The following is a 25,467-nucleotide window of genomic DNA, read 5'->3' on the forward strand; positions in this document are numbered from 1 at the left end:
GTTGTCCGTATGTTTGTCTTTTCTATTTGAAAATACTTTCAAACTTAAGCAATTTTGCAAGAGTAAGAATATTAGAAAGAGCACCCACACCCGCCCTTCGCCAGACTCTTCTGTGACCACCAGCTCCGTTTGCGTCATCAGTCTGCTGCATGTCTGCTCCTGAGTGCTCGTTCCCTTTCTGTGTTATATATCTGTACACAGATGTAAGCGGAGGTCTTCAGACTGTGTGGGGAATGATATGCAGTGTATCATTTGCCCCTAAAGGCTTGAGTTTGGAGGACTTAGATTCTGATTGAAAGCAAAGCATACATAGTTAAAACAAGTGTCGAGGCGGGAGAGAAGATGGCTTAAACAGTGTCAGTTAAGTCGTGTTCTGGGTGGGAAGAAACTTCTTACTCTTAAACCACTGTTCTTTGCTGAGAGCTAGTTTTCTTGTTTATGCTTTTTTAGGTAAGTTCATGGTTGTAGTCTGTTGTGTTGTGAGAGCATGGAGGACTAGCGCCGCTCTCAGGATGGTGGCCAGAGGCAGAGGGAGAACCTCTGTGTTTACAGGCCTGTTTCTCTCCCCACTGTTTATCCTGCCTGGACCTGCAGCCTGTGGGATGCTGCTGCCTGCATTCTGCATCCAACCCTGCCAACCTGATACTCAACAAGTCTCTTTAAACCATGACCTTTCACCTCGACCCCCCCCAAAGGCAGTCTGTCCTCACTGCCCTAACGGTCCCAGTATTGTTTAGTTCTTGAAGCTCAGTATCTCCTCTGAGACTCAAGGCAAACTCTTAGCTGTGGATCCTGTAATATCCAAAAGAAAATGATGTAGTTCCAAATTATGGTGGCACAGAGTAAAGAGGGAAGGGAGGGGCTTAGAATTCAGGCATTGGACAAAACCAAAACCTGGGGAGGGGCCAAATATTAGATCCTGTAGATTGTGTCAGGCATCTGAGGCATGTGCTACTGTGCTGTGAGATCCAGCAGGCCCGACATTCTTGTCTGTAGCTTTGCCATTGGTAGGTAGGCCCATGGCCTTTGTGGGGATTGCTCCGCTCACTGCTTGCAGCTTTCCTCAACAGATGTTCGTGTTGCTGGGATATCTAACTTCTTGAGTTGCTCTTGTGTCTCTGGCTTCACCTCACACTTTATGTATTGCTTCCTCAAGGGCTGTGTGCGTTCACACCACCTTTAATCACACATTGCCTGTCTTCCTAGGCTTTTTCCATGACCCTGTAACACTTGCGTTCTGTGTGTCTGCCACCAGATAGCTGACACCAAGATGTGCAGAACACTCAAAGACGTCCTTGTAGTGCCCTGATCTCTTCAGCAGTCACTTCTCCTTGCTCAGACCCTTACCTGTGCTGCTTTTCTGAAACTAAGGTTTGCTCTCCATTCTTCCTGAAATAGGACTAAACGTGGCTAGTAACGTTTCCTCTGCCAGATTACTTAGTCCATCCCTTTGAACTCAGCTTCTCCTAAAGTCTTAGGGTGTGGACAAAACAGACAGGAATTGGGGCTAGAGGGATAGCTCTTGCAGAGAACCCGGGCTTGGTTCCCAACATCCTCTTCTGACCTATGTGAGCACCAGGCAGACACATGCTGCACATGCATACATGCAGGCAGAACATTCAGACACAGAAGTCTAAAATCTCTTTTAGTGTAGACAGGATCTTTGCTAGAGTGCAGTATTCCTGGCCTTCTAGTCCTGTTCCCGGTACAGTCTCCTTTTGCATCTGCATCCCTATGAACAGTGCTTACTGTCCTTGTTCTCATCAGTATTCTGGTTCCTGGAGCTCCTCCGGTAATTGCCCAGAAGCTCTACTTAGAGCATCATGGAGCTTCTCTAGCCTACATCTCCAACTTCTCCAGATAATTCTTACAAACCGGGAATTTGGAACCATGTTTCAGGAATGCCACAGCAGCCACCCTACTTGTCTGGTACTCATTTTCTATGTTGGTCAGGCTTTTAGTGCTGTGACTATAGCTTATGAGAGAAAGGATGCATTTAGTTCATGGTTTTACAGGTCTGTCATGGTGGGCAGAGCCTGAGCGAGCAGAGCTGCTCTCTCGGGGCAGCTAAGAAGCAGAGAAAGAATTGCCTGTGCTTTGCTTGAAATTTAAAGTTTGCCTTACAGGTCCTTACTACCTGAAGTTTGCCTTTGCCTTACTATCTGAACCTCATAGGTAGTTCTGAAATTTTTTCATTTTTAAACTGAAATATGTCTTATAGATGATAGCAAATGTTTTACATGTAGTTTAAAGATAATAGCAATTATTATACCCTTTAATGAAAAACAGAATATTGTGTAAGAATTATTTGGGGAGGAGGAAGTGGTTTTTTTTTTATCATATAATGAATATAAATTTAAGTGAATTTTTCTAGGAGAATATTTTATTTTGATTGTATCAATATAGAGTAATACGTATTAAAGTAAAATGAAGCTATGCCAACTTTCTTTTATGATTAAACCAACCTATTACTTTAGACCTCAGGCCTTGATGGTCTTGTCTTCTGAGAGTGAACTGGATTTAGGGTGACTCTGAGATGCTTTTCGTTTTTAAGAAGTAAATCTGCCTATAAATACTTTACAGAGAATGTTTGTAGTTAGCCAACGAAGAGAAAAAGAGTGTAGAAAGCAATCTGAAAATTCATAAGCACATTTAGTTGAAATAATATAAGTAAAATAATTTATAATGAAGAAATGTAGGAAGACAGTTTGCTCAGCGTATTGAGAACTCATCTGTTGGAACATGCTCTGACAATTTAGATGTCTGTCTCTACTTACCCGTAGCTGAGTTCTTTGATGCCTGTCATTTGAATACTAAAAAGTTTTATTTACAGCTGACAAAAAGCAGCAGTATATAATTGATATTCATTTATTTTATTAAAGAAATCTGATTTGGTAAAAACAATCAGAAAATAATATTTTTAACGCTAGTGGTAAAATTTATTTTTTTAATCCATAAAAAGCCTCATTTATTTTTATAGCAATCTGATGACACATCTGCTTGCTTTATTCAGCTGAAAAAGAAAATGTTGGTTCTTGGTGTTTTGTAAAATTGCTTTGTTAAATTATTTTCTAAATTGTTCAACTTTTAACAAATGACATTTGATACTAACACTGGAAAGCAATTTCAGCTAATTAAGTAGATCCCTCTATAAACCATTGGAACATTAAGATGACATACTGTTCATTCAAGATTATTTTAATTGGTACAATTATTGTAATTTTCTTGCAATTATGTGTTGAGCTAAGAGCTTTTGTCTAGATCATTTGAGGGTTTTTTTGTTAACATACATTTAGTAAGAAGAAAGAGAGTTAAATAAAAACTGTAGATAAAGATTTTTCTGTCTACGTTCTATTGCAGCATTTTAGACAATCATTGAAATATTTTAGTATAAAAGTTTATTTCTGGTATTTTAGGCACTTAAAGCAGTGATGGAAGCTTTTAAAAGATCGATTTAAGTAGTTTTCATGAAGATAATGTTTTAAATTTCTGTTTTGACACTACTCAAGCAATCTTTTTCTCCAGAAGATATGGTCAGGAGAACTTCCTGTAAGAGGGAACATGGTTTTGGCAGTCTCCGATTTTTAAATGAATTGAATAGGTTCTGAGGGAGTTTAACAGTGATGGTCATTTTCCATCCCATAGACACAGCTGTTTGCTGAGGAACCTCAGACATTAATATACAATCTTTATGGATCTGTCTGATATCTCTAAGTTATTTAGTCATATTTTAGCAAATATCACATTTATGTCCCTTTCTAATATTAGCCAAAGCTTCCAGAATCTTAATTGATTGCATCTCATCACCCCTGGTTTCTCTACAGCTTTCCAGTCTCCTCCACATGTCCTTCATTTCCATTTCCGCCTGTTGTCCCTTGGATGGATTATGCAAGCCTTCCCCCTTACATGTGATTATCCTCAAGTTATGACTTTGAGCAGCAAAGTCCCCCTTGTTGCACAGAATATGACTTTCGTACTGACATTTATTTTCTGTCTTAAATTGAAGATCCTGGGAATAGCTATTCAAAGCATTATTTCACACATGCCATTAAGGTGTTTTTTTTATGTATAGCTTTAAGTGTTACTAAGATACCATATTTTTTGATATGGTAGGACTTCTTGGAGATTTTGATGTTGCCATCATTCAAAATTCATTAAATTATTATCATGTGTACAATTATTTCCATAAGCATATGCCATGGATATTCCCAACACACACTCAGAATCCAGAAGTTAAATATTTAGTAGTATCTTTGTCTGTGAAAGACTGATGTAGTTCTTTGCAAAAATCACCTGATAATTTTTCCATATAAGAGAGAAAACTAAGTAGGTTTGCTCTGGAATAAAGATTCTGTGGTTATAACAGAAGCTGTACTTTAGATAAAATAAGTAACATTAATAGGGTGGTAAGTTTAATATGAAAAGTGAGCCTGCAAACTTCATGAGGTAGAACATTGACAGTTATTTATGAATTTCCGATTTTACATTGTTTTGTAACCAGAAGTTTTCCTGTGCCCGGCAGATGCCTGGTCCCAAATAAACACACAGAGGCTTATATTAATTATAATGCTTGGCTGGTTGCTCAGAGTTATTACTCACTAGCTCTTACACTTAAATTAACCCATAATTCTTATCCATGTTTAGTCACGTGGCTTGGTACCTTTTCTCAGTTCTGACTTGTCATCATGCTTCCTCTGCGTCTGGCTGGCAACTCCTGACTCTGCCCATCTCCTTCCCATCATTCTCAGTTTGGCTTTCCTGCCTAACTTCCTGCCCAGCTACCAGCCTCTCGGCTTTTTATTAACCAGTGAAGAGTAATACATACTCATAGTGTAGAAAAGGATTGTTCTACAGCATTTCCCCATTTTTGTCTAATTAAAAAGGAAGGTTTTAACCTTAATATAGTAAAACTATATACAACAAAACAGTTATTTAGTAAGAATTACAGTAACACTATCTACTCCATTTGCATTTGGCAAAATCAGAGAAAATAATTATCTATCTTATCATGGTGAATCTAAAATTTTGTACCTAATTTACTTTCTATTATAACTAAGGAAAACTATAATTATGACTATCTAGTCTTCAACTCCATCAAAAACCCCAGGAGGATATAATGTTACCTGAGTAAATAGGAAGTGCAGTGCAAGCAACTTCCAAAACTCTAGAAATGACAGAGACATGTGGCTGTCTGGACCGTCACCCAAAGTTCTTCTGTAATGTTGGGGCCTCCATCTTCAGCCTACAGGCCTGGAGTATTTGACATACTTTTTAATGAAGCAGAAAATGTGAAGGATTGTCCCACCTTCAAGTTATTGTTTGTAACTTGCTCGGCTTTTTCATTCTTCATCTCTCCAGAAGAATGACCAGGAGGAGAGAATAAACCATTTGTAGTTTCTCTGTGTAACAGCCCTGGCTATCCTGGAACTAGTTCTGTAGACCAGGCTGGCCTCAAATTCAGATCCACCTGCCTCTGCCTCCTGAGTGCTGGGATTAAAGGCGTGCACCACCACTGCCCAGCTATTAAATCCAGATTCTTAATGATAAATAAAAGTGAAGGGCAGCATTTTTAAAGATTAATTTATTTTTATTTTATGTATTTAGGTGTTTTGTCTGTGTGACACATGCATGCAGTGCCCTCAGTAGCCAGAATTCTAGAACTGGAATTACAGTTGGTTGTGAGCCACCTTGGGGGTGCTGGGAATCTAACTCAGGTCCTCTGCAGGAGCAGCCAGTGTTCTTATTGCTCAGCTCCCTCTCTCCAGCCTGGCAGAATTTTTAAAGCTTATTTTTGATGCACTTGGAAAACATACCTACTGTCATTGTTTGGAAAAAAAACCAGAGATATTAACGAGGCCGATTGGACCATTCTTGACTTTTATCTGTTTCTGTGTTTTGCTTCTGATTTGTTTTGTTATTTGTTGCCAATCCAAGGGTGTTAGAGAAATTACTGAAAAAACAAAAAACCCTTAAAGTTCATTGTTATTTAGGAACTTGTTCCTTATTGTTTTGTTTTCTTCTGAGAAAAGATCTCACTGGCTGGCTTGGAACGCACTGTGTAGACCAAGTGGCCTTGAACTCACAGGGAACTAACTAACTGCCTACCTGCTGGGAAATAGTTCCTAAGGTCCTGTTATGGACAGACACTACTGCAGGATGCCCATGTGCAGAGCTGACAGAAATCCCTGTCCCAGGAAGTCCTCCACAGGGTCAGTGTAACTATGTGATTACGACAGTCCTGTGGGAAGAGTGAAAAGAAACACGTTTGGAGGTGAGGAGTAGTGCCCACTGTGTGTGAAATAAATGAGTCAGGGTGTGATGGTCCTCAATGAGATGAAAGATGACAGATAGCCAAGTAGATTCTAGTGGGCGAGAGGATCTCTGTGTTACCAAGGCCTGCTAGCATCAGGTAGCTAGTAGAATTAGTGGGCTGCTGGCTGCTTTTGGAGTAGTATTGATTTATGGGTAATCAGAACAAGGACTTTGGGTGCCAGAGAGAGAGCTCAGTGGTTCAGAGCACCTGCTGCTCTTCCAGAGGACCTGGGTTTGAGTCCCTTTGGGAGGATTACAACCATCCGTATCCCCAGTTCCAGGAGACCCAGCGCCTTCTTCTGGCCTTCCCTTGGTACTGGGCACACAGGTGGTGTACAGACAAGTGCAGGCAGACACCTGTGCACACACACACACACACACACACACACGTGAGCACATGAGTAAATGAATCGCATTTGAAGAGGTCACAGACTTTGAGGAGCGCAGTGGGCACTCAGGATAGGGAGAGCAGCTGGCCAGAGTTCTCCATGGGAATGGGGTTGTACTGGGGCGCAAGCATGGCCAGCAGGGCTCTGCAGCTCCTCTGTGTCTCCTTTGACCTTACACCTTCCCATCTGCTTTTTCTGGCTCACCCTCCTGTCCCCTACCTCATTTTTCTGGTCTGGTCTGGTGTGACTAGCACGGAAGCCTGTTAGAAAGCAGCCCCCCCCCCCATTTCAGGTTCTTATGTCCCTCACTGGTGTGCTCCTTCATAGGCACCGCCATGGGATTCTCCCACCAAGGTTTGCTTCCCTCATTCTTTAGTGTTGGTCAACTCCACAGATTACAACTTCCTTACACATTGCCGGATCCACTTTCATACATGAAGGTACACAGTAGGCTGGGGTGTTTCTGAAAGAGTGGCGGAGTCTGATGATGCGCTTGGATTGCGTCAGATGGTCAGCAGAGCCTTGCTTTATCCTAAGGATGGGACCCTCTAGCTGCCATTGGTTCTGAATGTGGGGAAAGCGTCTTTTCATTGTTGTGAGGTGGGTCCCTGTGCCAGGTCTGCTGTAAGGTGAAGCCCACCTTGACTGGTGGCTTTTCCATTTTGGCAGGTGACACTAAAGTCACAGCAGCATTTCTGTAGCCTGTGACTGAGTTTACATCTCCAGGTTCCTAGGTTTGTAAGCCCTGGACAAAGCTTTGGGTTGTAGACTTTCTGTACCTGACAGTCTGAGACAGGTCTTCCCAACCCCATCTCTCCTTCCAGATGATTACCAGTGTCCTGTTAAAGTCAGTGTAGCCAGGGATGCTGGCACATGCTTGTAATCCCAGCACTCAAGAGGGGAAGGCAGGGTTGCTCTGAATTCAAGGCCAGCCTGGACTGTATAGTAAGACTGTGTGACAGAACATCAAAAATTAATAAACAGTCAAAGTCAATGAAGGCCACGTGTGACTTAGGTGACTCTGTTTTGTTATGCTAATCATCTGGATTCTATTAGGCCGTTCACAGTTATTTACAGATAGACGTGCTGGGTGCACACTAAAGAAAACGCTACCTGAGTAGTGCCTGGGCCACTCACAGTAGGTGCCATACAGTGGACTGGACACTTTGCCCAGCATCCCATGCTGTGCATGCTCTGCATAACCACGGGAAGCAGCGAGCAGGAGTTATGATCCCTGGGCTGCATCTGGAGTTTCTCCAGACTATTTGTGGACAGTCTTCTGTAGCTGCAGGAGACAGCTGTGTGCCTGAGATGGGAACACAGTTTTCAGATGTATTTTAATTTCTCAGTGATATGCATTTGAATATCAGTAGGAATGTTACCCAGATACAAATTTTCTAGAACTTGAAATTTATTTTTCTTATTAAAAATGCAGACTTTTAAAAATGACAGAAAGCAAAAAAAAAAAAAAAAAAATGACAGAAAGCCCACACAAATACTCAGTTCTGATTGTGCTTGGCAGCTGCAGTGGGTCAGGCGTGGGAAGCAGCAGAGGCTGTCTGTGTTCTTTAAGGCTTTGTTGAAGCTGTACACTTTGGTGATCATTGAGTGGCCGTAAGCTTTTCCTAAGTAGGTTTTTCTCTAGCCTTCCTTTTGCCGAGAGACAGACAGACAGACAGACAGAGAGTGACAGAGAGAGAGGACTGACTGAGCATCAGACTTCTAGGCCCATCACGTTCACTGTGTTTTGTTTCATAGACTAAAGTTGATTTTAAAAGGATTTCCTCAGTATAAACTCATGATGTCATTGTCAAGATTTAGAGAGCTAAGAAATAATTGTAAATGCTCCAAGGCTTGTGTTAATAATGTCAACATGAAACTGAAGCATATTAACCAAGACTGCTGGATACAAACAGGAAAGTCAGTCTCTGAAATATGCTTTGATTTGTAGAAAAACATTGAGTATGAAAAAATGATTTATGTCAGGTTCACAATTTATTTTGCAATGTGGAAAAATTATTTCATTATATATTTTTAAAGAACTCTAATTATTGAAGGGCCCATATTTACTAGAGGCCTTAAGATATACCTTTACAAATCAAAAAGGCTCTTCTACAAGAAAAACGAAAGCAGTGTACAGTAACAGTGTTGGCTTAGTTCTATGCTAATAGCAGCATCCTGCAGTACTGGGGAAGTCCACAAGATGGGGCTGTCTCACTGGAAACTTTATTAGCATGCCTGGCCTTGAGACCAAGAGAAATGCTTTCTGCTTTCCCCTTTCCATAGCAGGAAAGTGGGGGCCGGGGGAACGACAATGTAACAAAAGGTTGAATTGCCACTCATTTCACTAGTTCATTAGTTCATTCATTCCTGTGTGGGAATGCCACGTGGAGACCAAGTTAACCTCAGGTGCCAATCCTCAGAAATTGTCTACCTTGGTATTTTTGAGAGATATATTTGTTTGGCATTTACTGAGAGATAGGGTCTCTCAGTTGCCGGAACCACCACGAAGGTAGGCTGTCTGCCTGGTGGGCTCCAGGGACCTGCTGGTGCTTGCCTTTCCAGTGCTGTGGTTACAGGTATGTGCCAGCATGCCTGAATTTTACATGGTGCTGGGGACTGAGCAAACACTTCATGAGCAAGCCAACTTCCTATCAGAGAACATTCATCAGCACTGAGAACCTGACCACAAGCATGTAAATGCCATGGCATCATGGGACATAATAGGTTAGGTATGGTAGTACCTTTTTCTCACAGAATTGTTGTGTGTGTGTGAGTTCAAGTCCAGCCTGGTCTACATAGTGAGTTCCAGGACAGCCAGGGCTACATAGAGAGACCCTGTCAATATAATATTAAATGGTGAACATTGTTGAAGTTGCTGAAGGTTAACTCTCGAAGATAACATATGAGAAAGGTTTCTTCAAGCTGTGGCACTCACAGTTGAACTTTGGGTTCAGAGTCCCCAATCCCTGTCCCTGACATAAGCCTATGATAATGTCAGTGCTGCCTCAGAAAGGGCAGACTTTCTTGTCGTTTGCTCTCTTCTGAGCATTTTGAACTGTGGACCTCGGATGCCAGAGACCGGGCTTCTCTTTCAGGGGTCGCTGCTGTGCTCTGTAGTCTCTTGTGAATTACTTTGCCTCGTACCTCGTTATTGAGCCATCGCGTTCTCCTAGATTAAAATGACCATTTGGTCCCCCTGTTCTGTCGTCTGCTCCCTCCCATGCCGGCCTGTGCTGTGATGCACTGACATCCACTGTGAAATCTCTGTCAAATGAATCCTATGTAGAACCAACCCTAAATAAAACAGGTCATAGAAACGAACTGTCAAACTAAGTTCCAATGTGTTTGAATATTTGAAAATAGCTGTTTTGAAGAATATACTTAAGTGAAGAGTTATGTATAAGGGTTAGAGACTTGGGTTCACTTAAGCATCTCTAGTTTCATAGTGTACCAAGAAAATCCTTCACTGTAAGTAGTTGAGAATGTACCAATTCTTAAACTTCCTTTGCGATGACAACATAATGTTGAACCAACAGTGTAGTGTGTAATTGTTGAAGCTTGGCCCTGCGTCTCTAACATGAGCCTGTCCCTCGGACCAAGGCTTTTCATCTGGTTGTTATACTCAGGCTCTGACACATAGGCTGTAGCAGGAGTGTGCTTTCTTGTGTAATTTTGTGAACAAGAAATGGCTTAGAGTTTAAGAAACAGGGAAAGAATATACTTGTGTGCATGAGGCAGAGGAGATAGTTTGTCCCAGAGTCTGAACGTAACTGAAATCGTTCACTGCTCTAAGGGCGGTTAAAGGGACCTGCTTGGGAGAACGGAGCCAATCACGAGGAGGACCAAAGTCTCCTACAACAGCCAACTTTACCCAGAGCATCAGACAGTTTGTACCTGAGGGTTAAGAGAGTCACCTGAGTGAAGCGTCCAGTCACAGGAGCAAGCCGCACATGGCAAAACCATGTTTTCCCATAGAGGCATATGAACAAATAACAACAGCCACTTGTAGTGAGTGATCTGAAGTGAACTCACTTGTCTGCTACATCTGGGAGGAGCTCAAAAGCACAGTCCAAGAATAATTCCATGTTTTTGAAGAAACTGAGGTCACAAGACTCTTGTCTTGATTTCTTGGAGTTTTCTCACAAGTGCTCAGAATTCTCCTACAGCTCCATTCTTGGACTGTCTTCTTTAAAACTCCAGTACAGAGTCAGGATGGCTTGTGAGACCTCTCTGTGTTGGGTTCTAATACAAATATAATACATAGCAGCATTCTTTTAATTTTTTTTTCCATTTTAAAAACATGTAAGTCAGCTAGGCATGGTGGTATAGGCCTTTAATCCTAGCACTCGGGAGGCAGAGGTAGGCGGGATCTGTATGAGTTTGAGGCCAGCCTGGTCCAGGTCAGCCGGGGCTACAGGGAGAGACCCTGCCTCAAAAAGCCAGGCAGACAAACTCCAAAACTGAAGGTCCACGCTTGGGACTTAGGAGGGTAGGGCTGTGCTGGACATGCAGTCATTCAGCACACAACAGCTGAGGTTAAGCTGTCATTTCAAGACCAGGGAGTTGCCACGCTGGAGGAAGGGGCTGAGGAAAACACATTTGGGAGTTACTTTCACATAGGCGGGATATGGAAGAGGGGTACTCCTCTTAGGAGTGGTACCCTCACCTGAATCACACACTAAGATGACTGGAGAGTACACTGGCCTTTGCCAGGTGACAAGAATGAAGTCTGTGTCACATGTCGTCTGGGGGCAGTCAGGTGTGCTGCACATTGAGGGCTAGCTATGTGCCTGTCGACTTACACTGGCTGCAGTGTTTACGATAAGACGCAGTAGTTGAGTGGTTGGAGAGATGGCTCAGTGGGTAAGAGCACTTGCTGCTCTTGCAGAGGACCCTGGTTCCTAGCATGGTGGTTCACAACCACCCATAATTCCAATTCCAGGAGGTCGATGCACTCTTAATTGTGCAGCAAGCCTGCATGTAATGCACACGCATACGTGCAGGCATAACAGTCATACATATAAACAAGTAAATAAATAATTTTGAAAACGGAGTATTTGGTTGGAACAGTAAAACATTTCTATTGCACCAACTGAATATACATCCATTATGAGAATGTAAAAATACCGCTTCCTTCTTTTCTTATGTTTATATATATGTGATGATATAATATACATATATAATTTATATGAAAAATTTCTCAAGTGGTTCTATTAAAGATAGTTGCTTATTAGTGAGGAAATCTTTATTTTTGATTTTGGAGTTTCACTTATCTTTTTTGGAGATGAATTGCTAAAGACTAGACTCAGTAATGCAGGCTAGGAACAGAGTGAGGTAACATAGTCTTCATTTGCTTACCTGGCCACATTATGTTAAAATGTCCTATTAAAAACTTTGGTTATAGGCAAGAAGTTGAGATCATTGTTTTGGTGGCCAGGTTCACTAGATCCATTGTAACTGTCACTTGACAGTCCTTCACAATTGCCCAGAAATGTCTCAGTTAGGACGACAAGCTGTAGTGACTTGGTCTTTCAGATGTGGACGCAGGTTCTGGCAGGCTGGCCTATCCCAAGTCACTAGCAAGAAGGGCATGTGAGTTTAAGTAAGGATTCAGGGTCAGCAGCCTGTCAGAAACCACACCATGTCCTGAAGAGGACCGACCGTACTGCAGCGTGAGCAGCTGAATCTCAAATAACGTCAGGCAGCTGACGATGTGTGGAACGGTGAGATGTGAATGGTTGCTGTTCAAGCCCCAGTCCGTGCATTTGGTTCTAACTAAGAACATCAAGCTAAGACGTTCTCTCTCCCTCTACTATACCGCACTGTAATGGCAGTCTAGCCAGAGTGACTGGACAAGAAAAAAGAGACCCAAATCATATGGAATTAGTAAAACTATCTCTAATTACGTGTACTGCAATCCTGTATAGGGAATATCCCAAAGAATGTACAGCAGAGCTTCTAGAACTACTAAATTCAGTAGTTTTCAGGACACATTTGCGTTTCTGGACTCGTGCTGTGGATAACCTGAAAGGAATTAAGTGTTTGATTTAACCAAGGCAGTTAAAGCCATGTTCATTGAAAACCACACACTGCGAAGAGAAATGGAGACGGAGAGGAGACAGGTGGGAGGCCTCAGTGTGCACCAGCAGGAGAGTCAGACAGCAGGACGCTGGGCTGCCCGAAGTGCCCTTCAGGGCCGACGGGAACTCCTTCCAAACACCAGTCGTCTTCCTTTGCAGAACAGCAGAATCCGAAGGCCCACACTTCCCAACCTGAAAGCTCGCCGCAAAGTGTCGGTGTCAACAGTATAGCAGGGATACAAAGAGCACACAGGGCAGTCAGACAGAGTAAGCCCGGACGACTGAGGCTGGGAGGTGTGGGCGAGAGTGCCAAGCTATCTAGTAGAGAAAGTATGCCTGTTCAAAATGGTTCTTAGACAGTGGATTCCCACATGCCAGAAAAGGGCGGAACTGGACCCTTACCTCACACCATGTACAAAAAGTAACTCAGTGTGCTCCACCTCTTCTTTCTCAAGCACAAAAGAAAGGGTAAAATTTAAATTGTTTTATTCAGAAAGTATAGACTTCTTTAGGAAGAGAGAGAGAGAGAGAGAGAGAGACTTTATCTATTTACTTGACAAATATTTCTAGAGTAACCGTGCTAACAGTGTTCTATGCTAGGCACTAGAGATACACTAGTGATTAAAGCCAAACTTGCTCTCAGCTTTGATGGGAATGACAGTGTGGAGGGGAGTAAGATGTTTAAGGAGGTATTTCCACGAATAGATGCACATGTGACATGAACACGAGCTGTCCCTACAGAAGCCATCGCTAAGCAGGAGAATTGTGCTGAAGACCAGGAACGGCTGAGAAATAAGTGGGTGAAGACAGGAGGAGGAGTCAGTAGAGTCGTGGTTGTCTTTCCACAGAAAACAGTGGTCATAAAAATGAGTTTTGTGGAACCAGAGAGATGGCTCAGCAGTTAAGAGCACTTGCTGATCTTCCAGAGGACTAAAGTGTGGTTCCCAGTACCCATATGGCAGTTGACAAATTCTGTAACTCTAGTTCCAGGGAATCCAGTGCTCCTGGCCTCCATGAGTTTCCTATATCCACATTCAGGCACACACACCTATATGTAATTTAAAATTATTTTTAGGATGAGTTGTGTGGTATCTTTGGTTTCTGACTCTGGCAGTGCAGTTGGGTGGCTTTATTACTTTTCCCTTCATTGCTAGTGATTAAATGTGGGGCCGTGTGTGCTAAGCAAGCACCCTTCCACTAAACTACACCCCAGCACTGACTAACCGTCTGTGTCTGTGTATTAACATGACAGTCTTCTGGAAGTTAGATTTGTCTCAAGTGTAATACAGTTCCAAGGCAGGCGAGAGTTTATAAAGACAATTGGGTTGCCTGCCTTGTGTAAGCCATGGGCCTGGTGATCGCTGAGTGAGAATTGGGTAATAAATCTTAATTTATAATCCATTATTAAATAATTATGTTATTAGATGACTAGCTTCAGAAAAATATGATAATATCTTCTTCATAAGTTATACATTATGGATCTGCTTATACTTTAAGATAGAAAATTTTCTGTGCAGTTTTGGTCCTTACTTTGAACGAAAGTGACATAAAAGGCTTATGTAATTTCCGCCAATAATTAATATGTACCTTCTATAAAGCACTGCCATTTATAATCAGAATGCTTTAACTTACATGGATGTTGGCATTCACGAGTGCTGTTCTGTTAGTGGCATCAAAAGAAACTACATTTAAACTTCCTGGGAGCTCGATGAGGCCTGAGGTTGTAAGAATGCTTTCTGTGGGCCATTTAACGGCTGGAAACTTCGGTTCCCATGATTCATAGTGCTGAAAATTTAAATTCACTCTTAATTGAAAAGTGAAGTTATTTAAATTCTTTAAATGCTAACCTTTGGAAAAAATATCTGAAAAATAAAGGCCCATATGATTTTGATGGCCCACTGCCAAAAGATTATCATTTACATAAACATCTCTTTTAACAGAAGGGCTTAATGCATCGAGCTCAAAAGGTTAGAATAGAGGCTTCAATCTGGGAAGCAGCAGTAGCCGTTTGGCTTGTGAACAGCAGCATTGTTCACCACGCTGAGAACACTGTTCGCATTCAGGCTGAAAGCGACGTTGGCATTAGGATTCGGTTAATTTGTTTCATGTGACTTGTCAGCTGTGTGTTTTTATCTCAATCTCCCTGGCCTCCCATCTTTTTTGTGTGTAAAACTCCTGAAATAAATCAACTACCTCTTTAACTGTTTCATTTCTGATAGTTTTCTACCTTTGCAAATGATACCGTGTGATCATTTTCCAGGTTTTCATTACACTTTAAATGTATTTAATAATGAGCTTGAGTGCTGTTTTCTTTTATTAAAAGTAATCTCATTTCAGAGAGCTTTCTGTTTTGTCCGTGTGTGAGTCTGTAGCGAGACTCTGTGAAATCCACAAGATGAAATTGCTTGCCTTGTTTTCTCCCAGTGCCCCGTTCTTTCCTCGTTTGCTAATTTTGTTCTCTGGATTTTCCCTCGGATGACTTTTAATATCTGGCTACCAGCCAAGTACTGGGTCTCAGCAATAAAGTGCTGATCCCAAAGAAAAGATGCAGCTGTTGCTAATCTTAGAGTAGGGTTCCATCTCACTTGGGAAGATCAGGAAAACGTTCTCTCCCTTAAAATGGGGCCTAGTGCAACCCAAGAGCACATGCTCTTGAGTAATTGGCAAGTGCTTTGAAGAGAGCGAACGCCAGGACTTAGCTTCGGGAGTCGTAGTTAGCAGAAGTAAACTACTGTGCTGAAGCTGTCCAGTTTCACATTTGGTATTTGCATGTATCATGAAATTGCCCTCTCAGTCAGAAAGGTGAGCATGCCCATCGCCTAGGCAGGTTTCTTCTTGGCTCTTTGCAATCCTTTGTCACCCTCCCCCACCTCCCTCAGCGTCACAGGGCCTGGGATCTGCCTCCTGCAGATCAGCTGGACTCTTAATTTATTAGGAGGTTTGTCCATGTGTGCCGGTGGGTTCCTCCCTTTATTGCTAGCTTGTGTTCAATGATACGGACCTTCCTCCACTCTGTATCCGCGCACCAGTTAGGGAACACTGCGGTTACTCCAGTTTTCTCCTCTACACCTTTGAAGAGCTCCGTTACAGTTCTTACTCCTTTATCTCTGGTACATTCTCTTATGCACCTCAGAGCTGTTTACTACATAGTGTTTAGCTGGGAGTAGCACCATGCAGAATTTGAACATTTGGCCATTTTCCTTCTTTCAAGACAATTTCTTATTGATCATTGCAACAGTATCTATTAAGTGTTTTTAATGACTAAAATTCAATTATTTTTACATTTGAGAATTTCTGCTTGATCCAAAATTGTTTGTTGTTTGAACTCAGCTATGAAAAAAATACACATAAAATAAGAGGACATTATATTAGCAAATACTGTATTTTATCATATCTATGTATACAATCTTATCTATGCATACGCTATCTATACAATAAGCGTATATTACTTCCACAATAGAAAATAATCTTTTACAGAGAAGAAAATAACCTGTGCTAACACTTTTCTAGTTTGTGTGATTTATTTTAAAAGTTTTTTTTTTCCCCTGAAAAAAGAGCCATGGTGTCCGTCCTATGGAAGAGGCCGTCTCTGAGCCAGCCTCTCCCTCACCGTGTGATGGGCAGCTGTCAGTCTTTCTGAGGCCCCAGTTCCCTCCAGTGCGTTTGTAGCCCATCTCAGTGAGTGAGAGGGAGCAGCTGACTGGTGTCCCTGGTGTCCCTGTTCCTTTCCCTCTTGGTCTCTCTGGTCTATTCCTTGCTCTTGGCCAAATAGGTGAAGTTCTGACCTTAGTCATTTTGGAATTATTATTATTTTTCCTCTTTTAGGTTTCTTATCTTAAAGATATTTTTCAGTTGAGAACAAGGTGTGTAGTATGCTCCTTGCGGACAGAAGCAACAGGTTTTAAGAATGCGGAGTTTGACTCTGATAGCAGTGTTAATGGACTTTTCATTTCTCTCTTTTTGAAGAATATCAAAGAATATTCCAACAACTAAAGATGTTGAGCCACTGCTTGAAATTGATGGAGACATACGGAATTTTGAAGTGTTTCTGTCTTCAAGAACCCCAGTACTTGTGGCTCGAGATGTAAAGACCTTTTTGCCTTGCACCGTAAACCTGGATCCCAAACTCCGGGAGATCATTGCAGGTGGGTATTGGATTGCACTATATTTTTCTCTAAAATCTTCAAAACGTTCCATGTTTGTTTTCTTCTTTCTTTTTTTGTTAGTTGGTTTTGCCTTTGTTTTTGAGGTGAGGTCTCACTGGGGGGCCTTGGTAGGACTGAGTCATGGCAGTCCTTCTGCCCAGGCCTCTGAAGTGCTGGGGCTGCGGGATGTGCCCCAGGCCTGGCAGATTGCCTGTTCTAACTTAGCTGTCTAATTTTATTCTGCTTCATGAAAAAGAAAAAAAAAAACAACAACAAGGAATTTGAAACGAGCATTCCGCAGAGGAAGTGATGAGCATGAGGACTGAGGGTGTAGACAGCTTGGGGTGCCAAGATGTCGGCTGCTGACTCCACTGTGCTCTCTTCGGGGTGCTGAGCTCCCCATCCTTTTTCACATACAGTCAGGACTTTCATTTCGGATGGTAACTGACCCATTGTCCATCTTCTGTTCTTAAGAGGGACCTCTGTGTAGAGCAGAAAACAGAAAATCTTTACCTTCGCTTGAGGTTTTTAACCTAATTTATGTAAACCGGGACTTAAAAAACGTGAAGGGTTATTTATTTTATGGCAATGTTGGGGGAATCCAGGGCCTGTGCACGCTAGGCAAGCGCTCCGTCACTGAATATGCCCTTACCCCTTCTTACTTTATTTTGAGGCAGGAGCTCACTAAGTTGCCCAAACTGCCCTAAACTTTTGATCTTCCTCCTCATAGGCCCCTGTTTGCATCCCGGCTTTAGAGCCCATACTTCAGATCCGGTTTGCATTCCCGCCTTAGAGCCCATACTGCAGATCCGGTTTGCATTCTGACTTTAGAGCCCACACTGCAGATCCGGTTTGCATTCCCGCCTTAGAGCCCATACTGCAGATCCGGTTTTCATTCCCGCCTTAGAGTCCACACTGCAGATCCGGTTTGCATTCCCGCCTTAGAGCCCACACTGCAGATCCGGTTTGCATTCCCGCCTTAGAGCCCACACTGCAGATCCGGTTTGCATTCCCGCCTTAGAGTCCACACTGCAGATCCGGTTTGCATTCTGACTTTAGAGTCCATACTGCAGATCCGGTTTGCATTCCAGCTTTAAAGAGACTGCTGTGTGCTGGAGCACACACAGCTGTATTGGAACACAAGGGTTTCATATGATGTCATTCAACAGACGGTGATTGAGCTTTCTAGGAGTTACTGAGGGATCACCTTCAATTAGTCCTGTGAAGTGAAATAGATTCACAGACAAACGCCATGTCCTCATCCATGTGTGGGGTCTAAGAGAGAGTAGAGCAGGACTTACTGGTGCCTGGGATGAGGAAGGACAGGGATGAGAAGAGGCTAGTTAGTGGGTACAGAGGTACAATTGGGTGGGGCAGTCATTTCAGACTCCTTACACAGTAAGATGACACAGTTACCTGTGTACCCAGAAGGCATCCTCACAGAGAAATGATGAGTGTGTGAGGTGATGAGCAGGTTCATTTCCTCAGGCTGAGCATTATGCAATATCTACATCTATTAAGGAAGCATATTGTACCATAAATGTGCAGTTATTATATGACAAAAAAACCACACTCCCCCAAGGTCTTTTTCTCAGTGTGTACTCTAAGGCTGATGCTTTTGTGGCTGAGTGCTGTATTGAGAGATCGATATAGACCCACAGTTTAGCTTACTTTGTATGTATTAGACCAATTTGAGTCTTTTGTTAGCATATCACAAATAGATTTTTAAAGACTCAAAAAAATTGTAGCGTTTGGTACAATTGTAGTGTAGTAACTTTTCAAATAGTGAAGAAAAACAAAAACAGAAAGAAAGAAAAAAAAAAAACCAACCCTTTGATTTACAGCCATTGGTCTTTTTTTTTTTTTTCACATAAAGTTTGTAGACTATTAAAGACTTCCCATCGGGCTGGAGAGATGGCTCAGAGGTTAAGAGCACTGAATGCCCTTCCAGAGGTCCTGAGTTCAATTCCCAGCATCCACATGGTGGCTCACAACCATCTGCAATGAGATCTGGTGCCCTCTTCTGTATACATAATAAATAAATAAATCTTTAAAAAAAAAAAAAAAAAAAAAAAGACTTCCCATCAACTCATGTAAACCCAGCCGAAGTCACTATCAGTGATGAAAGCATGTTCTTGTTTAGTAGCTGGTGGCAGGACTTATCACTAGTGCCCTGTTCTCTTTTGCCTTTTGGGTTATGATGGAATTTTCAGACGTTCGAGCTGCAAGAGAACAGATCAACTTAGGAGGCCTTGCGTATCCCCCGCTCCCTCTGCATGAAGCCCCTCCTCGGCCACCTTCTGGGTACAGTCAGCCTGCATCGGTCTGCTCCTCCTCAGCATCCTTCAACGGGCCGTTCCCGAGTGGGGTTGTGTCTCCTCAACCGCACAGCAGCTATTACAGCGGCCTGTCTGGCCCCCAGCACCCCTTCTACAACAGGGTACGTGACGGCACCTTTGCTTTAGAGTGCTCCTGCCGGGCACCAGGGGTCTCCGCCCGTGGGCTCTGGTACTGGTTTGGAACTGTCATTTGGATTTAAAATAGGAAAATGTAAGGCTTAAATGTACAGTTGTATGAATTTTTTTTAAAAACAGAGTTTTAGATTTTAGAATGTTCTAGACTTTTAAAGTGTCTAAATATAAGAATATTGGCTTTTATTTATTTTCTTGATAAGAAAGTAAACACTATGAGTTCAGCAGTGGCCACCCTGGATTTTAAAGGGATCTGTTTGTCGTTTTGTTTATAAACAAAGGTTCCTTTGGTATATTTTGTGTAGCAATTTATAAGCATTATGATAGTGATAAATTCCTAGAGTCATTCATAGTTCTTAGACGTATGTGAGATAATAATGGGAGCATACTGCTTGAAGGAGCAGACGTTATGGCCAGTTAATACTACCATAAGCCACTTTCGTAATTTTATTTCAAGTACCTTCAGTCCTATGTAACTCTTTGCTTAATACACAATTTCCTAACTAAAAATTGAAAGCACAGTTACCAGGGACACTCAAACCTTGTTGGGTGTAGTCGACTGAAGGTGCCTGTTCTCACCTTAACGACCCGAATCATGTAACAACACTAACGATTTCCTGAGAGAAACGAATCGTGAATCAGTATGGTTTGTAGACTCATACTCTTAGACTTCACTGTAAGTGCTAATCCTTCTTTTCTCCCTGGTTAGTCTAAAATGCAGGGGCTAATATTCAGAGAAGACAGCTGATTGCATGACTTTATTCCACAAGAGCTGAGAAGAAAGAGTTTGGGATAAATGTGGCAAAGAAGGAATTGCAGAATTTAAATTAAATTTTTATTTTTTTAAATGGCCATTTTGGTAATTAAGTTTGGTGTCTGTAGAACCTTAGAAACGTGATTCCGTTCTTCTGTGTGGACAAGGCAACACAGGAGGAGCCAGTGCGTTTAATAGCATTTATGCCATGCTCGTCCTCTGTAAATGAACTGTGTGGTAGGCGGTACGGAAGACAGCTGTGTAGTCACCAGTCTTAAAATCTGCTGTCATTTTACATAAGATGGCTCAATCAATACTAGTTCAAAGTGGGAAAATAAGTTTATTTGAAAAAAGAATTATGAAACCATCTAGGTTGCATTGTACATTCATTTATTTTAAGAGCAATAATGCAATATGCTTTTAAAGTATTTAATTATTTTTAAGACACTAAAATTTCTCTTGTTTTGGGGTTTAGTGTTTCTGTTATTATTTAGGGAGTGTGAGTCATACCATTAAAAGACAGTCAGTCTCTTGAACTGTCAAGAGTAAAGAGAGAGGCAACTATACCGATGCAGTGGAACCTGGTGAATCCTCACGTACGTCCATAGAGTCTGCTCTGTGAGACTGGCTGTGAGGAAATGCAGCACTTGAGTCTTGGGTAGGCAGCAGGCTCCTCATCTTGTAGTCCAGAGTGCACTCCCGTGTGCGGAGACACAGCTGGGCTCCGGGCTGTCCTGGGAAGCACTGCTGGCTGTTCCCACATGACCAGGGCCTTTGGGTCTTATATAACTGAATTTTGTTTGTAAGGCAGAGTATTCTAGTAACATTCTAATCTGCTTTAAGAAAAATGTGTAAGTTAATACGTACCAACCATGTATACCAAACTTGCTAGGATGTTAAATATCAAGAAAATGTTCCTGTCCACCCTCAAGGTGCAGCACATATCAGATGAACAAGAGTGTGCGTCACTGTCTTAACTCGGGTTTGGGTTTCACAGAGTGTGAAGGAGGCTTCTGTTTTGTCATTTGCTTTTGAATTTTGGAGTTGTGTTGATTGGTTTCACGTGATAAATCTCATTACACTTTGATTTCTGTAATGTTCATGCCCTTTTTTTGTTACATGTTTTTCCATAGCCATTCTTTGCCCCATACCTTTACACGCCAAGGTATTACCCTGGCGGTTCCCAACATCTCATCCCACGTTCATCAGTAAAAACGAGTTTGCCCAGAGATCAGAACAATGGCCTAGTAAGTATATAAAAGGGTAACTAAAATATTAACCTCATAAAAGAACATGAATAGCAGTAAAAGCTGTATTTTGTTTTCCTTTCTGGAGTAAATGAGTACAACTTACTTTATAGTTTTCAGAATCAGGATATTACTAATATAAATTGTATATTTTCATTTCTGGTAAAGATAAATGACTAGCCATCTCAGTGACTAAATGTTGAGTTTTTACAACCAGAGATCTCTGGCTTGTATGGATTGTTTGCTACCAAAACTTTAAAAACTAGATCTTTTGTATCTGCTAATTTCTAGTATCTTTTTAAAGGACATCTATATGGTATCTATGTGTGTAATACATTAGCATTATGGTTTAGCAGGAAGAGGATGCAGTAAGAGAAAAGTATTTCAGTCTGTGGCAGAGATTGGACAGAATAAGACTAAACATATTATTGAATATAACTGATCCAAAACAAAATACATCTGTGCCAAATGTATTAGGGGTTCCTGATGATAAACTTGAAGTAACTATAAAAACAAATTCCCTGTTAATCTAATTTTAGTTATGTTTTGAAGGGGTGAAGGGGAGTTCCAGTCACCATAGTGTTTGGTGTTATCTGTGTTATTATTTTAGCATCATGTTCCTTCATCTCCGTGTGGCTCATCCTGCTCTGTTCACCCACTCTCCTGTTTATGTTGCTAGGAAGTTATCAAGGAGGATGCTGCTGAGGGGCTTCCTTCACCCACAGACTCCTCGAGGGTAATGGAGTAGTCTCGTGGTGTGGAACACTAGTGTCTGTGGCTTCTGAGCAGTAATGGCCATCTAAACGTGATTGGCAGCCCTGCACTAACTCACTGACGGTGTGACTGGCATGTAGAGTAGCTGAGTACTAATCGTCACAGCTCACGAGTCTGTCCATTCCAAAGCTAATGTTCCTCCTGCATTTCCCCTTCTCAGTGCTGTGGGAGGGGAGTGCATTCGCCAGGAAGGAGGGCTGTTTCCAGGAGTCATCACAAGTATTCAGGGTGGATGAGAGTTGTCGTCATCTTTAACTGTTTTTATAAGGCCTGTGCTTGGTAGGGTTCATGTAGGATAGCTTTGAAAGTATCCCAAATTACCTTTAACGCCAGAGAAAGGTATGACCTAGATGGTGTAGACCAGCACATCTCTAGTAACTCACTCTTGCTTCTAGGTGTCTCCACTGGTGAAGTCTTCATGCAATATCACTTCTTCCTTTTCTTTATTCACAATATAAAATTTCCAGACAAATCTAGAGCTGGTTCAGCATCTAAAGAAGTTATTTAAACCCTTTTCCCCTTAATACATTAAGATACTGGTTTCTTTAAAAATTAGAACCAACAAACTGTGAAGGAAAACTAAAATAAGAGCTATTCCAGACTATTAAAAAGAAATGCCTGCCAGGTGGTGGTGGCGCACACCTTTAATCCCAGCACTCAGGAGGCAGAGCCAGGCAAATCTCTGTGAGTTCGAGGCCAGCCTGGGCTACAGAGCGAGATCCACGACAGGCACCAAAACTACACAGAGAAACCCTGTCTCGAAAACCAAAAAAAAAAAAAAAAGAAATGCCTGTGATGAGCAGCCATCAAATCCCACTTTAGTCAGTCAGCGTGCAGTTGCGGAGTCCAGCTCGTGTTTTATGTTCAGAATATGTTATCTCAGGCAAACATGGTCTCGCTAATCTAAAACTGTTCTAAAATGTTGTTAGCAGTAAAGAGTTGTAGGCTGAAATAGTACATCCCAAGTTTATCAAGAATGTTTAAGTTAAAATATGCATTTGAATAGGTAATGTATTTTTAAACCTTAATTTTCTTTGAGTTAATTCTATTAAGAGACAAAAAGGGAACCATTTTGTTGTTTTTATTGAGGAGCTGATGATTCTTAAGTTATTAACGTATTAGCTGAAGTGTTTGAGTGACTTCAGTTATCCACCAATGACAGACATACTGAATCACAGCAGTTCCTTTGGGTGCTTAGGGATGCCATGGCCCATGGAACATCACACACTGTATGTAAAGTGACTTTTAATAAGTCAGGGGGCCTTTGCTACAGGGATTCATGTGTGTAATTCAGTTCTAGGGACTAGAATTCCCCAGTGGAGTTCTGATGGAAATCAGGTACTGTGAAGGATTTCATCGCTTTAGAGATAGAAATGCTGAAACAGCAGCTCTCCCTGGAGCAGAAGTGTAGGCAAACACTTGGAATTAAAAGGGCCGATAATGGATTTTCTTTCTGGGTCCAGAAAGGAGTGCATTAGACAAGGTTTGGAGTGAGTTTTTTGAGGAAGGGGAATACTGCAGTTCCTGAGCCATGTTTAGAAACTCAGTAACGAGACATGAAGGCGCCTTACCTAGACCGTGTCCATGTCAGTAAGATAACACGCTTCCTGTACCCTCGGTACTAAAAGGTAGTTTGTAGTTGGTAGAGTGGCTAACAGATGCTCACCACAGGGTGCTTCTAAGAAATTAACAGCACGGCAGTGTGTAAAATGTGTCTTATAGAAGACTAGGAGAAGCAAGTCAGCACTTGTTCAAAGCCCTGGAAAGTGGTGGTGGAGACTGCAGAACCTGCCTGTCGTAGCCAGTGTTCTGTTTCTGTGATGTGACTGTGGCAACTCTTATAAAGGGAAACGTTTAGTTGGGGCGGCTCACATTTTCAGAGGGTTAGTCCATTATCATCGTGGTGGGAAGCGTTGGGGCGGCTCACATTTTCAGAGGGTTAGTCCATTATCATCGTGGTGGGAAGCGTTGGGGCGGCTCACATTTTCAGAGGGTTAGTCCATTATCATCGTGGTGGGAAGCATGGCTGTGCGTAAGCAGACAGGGTGCTGGAGAAGGAGCCAAGAGTGCTACATCTGGATCTGCAGGCAGCAGGGAGGGAGGGAGGGAGGGAGGCAGAGAGAGAGAGACACTGGGCCTGGCTTGAGCATTTGAAACCTCAAAGCCCACCCTTAGTGACCCACTTCTGCCCACAAGGCCACACCTCCTGATAGTGCTGCTCCCTGGTGACCAGGCATTCAAATCCATGAGCCAATGGGAGCCATTTACACTCATACCACCACATGGCCGAACACAGTGACCCCTCTGTGCCCAAGCCTGCCCAGTCCTGTCTGGGACAACACACTGGTTATCGGTCATGTCTGTGTGGCCAGCATCCCCTCCACAGACTTGATGAGGAAGGCCACTTACACATAAGCCAGGAGCTGCACAAACCTTCCAGAACAGATTATGATGTTGTTATGGACACAGGAGAACATAGAGGGAAAATGAGGCCGAAAAGTTATCCAGCTATGGTCTTTGCAAAATATAGGTGAGCTCATCTGTTTTTACCTCAGGGAATTTCTGATAAACCAGATATTTGTGAAAATAATAAGTTTTCTCATATTAACATTACAGAGATTATAGTCTACAAAGTCCAGTTAAAGGTTAGCAGGTAAATTATAGATAAATATTTGAGTGTTTCACAAAGTAGGGGCTAGAACTATAACCCCCTGTGGTAGTTTTGGCCCCTGTAATTTTATGGCTGAGAAAATAATGCATGCCAGATCTTGTGAAAGTGAAGATAATGTTAGACCTGAGATGTGCTCCCAGAGCATTGGAGCTGGAAAGAACTAGTGTGTCCTCATCGAAGGCAGAGAAATCCTTTTTTGTAATTGAAGCTCTAATTTATACCTCATTTCATAAAAGCAGGGAGAGCAGCCCCTGGGCCTGTTCTGGGCCCCCCTTTCCTTCTGAGGCTCCTCTAGGCACGGCTGGTGTCTTGGGGTCTGGTTCAGCCTCCATGGCCCAGGTGAAGTGTGTGGGGCTCACAGCAGGTATGTAAGGAGCCAGAATGCACCTAGCCCCTGCTTCCTGCCTGCCCATTCCCACTGAGTATGAACAGGGCTGCAGCCTTTGGTTAGATGGATCTTGTGATGCACTCCTACCGAGCCTTACACAAGCTGCACCAGATCTGTGCTGGACAGTCTTGAGAAGGCAGAGCAGCTTCTTTGGTCTGATTTGGGTATTACTAAATACTAGCATATTTAAGTACATTATTATTTACTAAGAATACCCCAGAGCCGTAAAGACT

At 42.3% G+C, this 25,467-nt stretch overlaps 1 protein-coding gene across 8 annotated transcripts in view; it reads left to right on the forward strand.

The window, feature by feature from the left end:
* The window catches only part of Kidins220 (kinase D interacting substrate 220), a 91,464-nt gene that overhangs the window by 45,691 nt on the left and 20,306 nt on the right, over nucleotides 1–25,467 (forward strand). For 6 of the 8 annotated variants that reach the window (XM_059248601.1, XM_059248602.1, XM_059248595.1 and 3 more), the window contains exons 23-25: nucleotides 16,751–16,929; nucleotides 19,143–19,369; nucleotides 21,288–21,401. In XM_059248601.1, the coding sequence (XP_059104584.1) occupies nucleotides 16,751–16,929; nucleotides 19,143–19,369; nucleotides 21,288–21,401 (520 nt within the window). The remainder of the gene's footprint in view (nucleotides 1–16,750; nucleotides 16,930–19,142; nucleotides 19,370–21,287; nucleotides 21,402–25,467) is intronic. The other 2 variants (XM_059248599.1, XM_059248600.1) reach the window with 1 other exon arrangement.

The sequence above is a fragment of the Peromyscus eremicus genome, chromosome 22 (assembly GCF_949786415.1).
Source record: "Peromyscus eremicus chromosome 22, PerEre_H2_v1, whole genome shotgun sequence".
NCBI lineage: Eukaryota > Metazoa > Chordata > Mammalia > Rodentia > Cricetidae > Peromyscus > Peromyscus eremicus.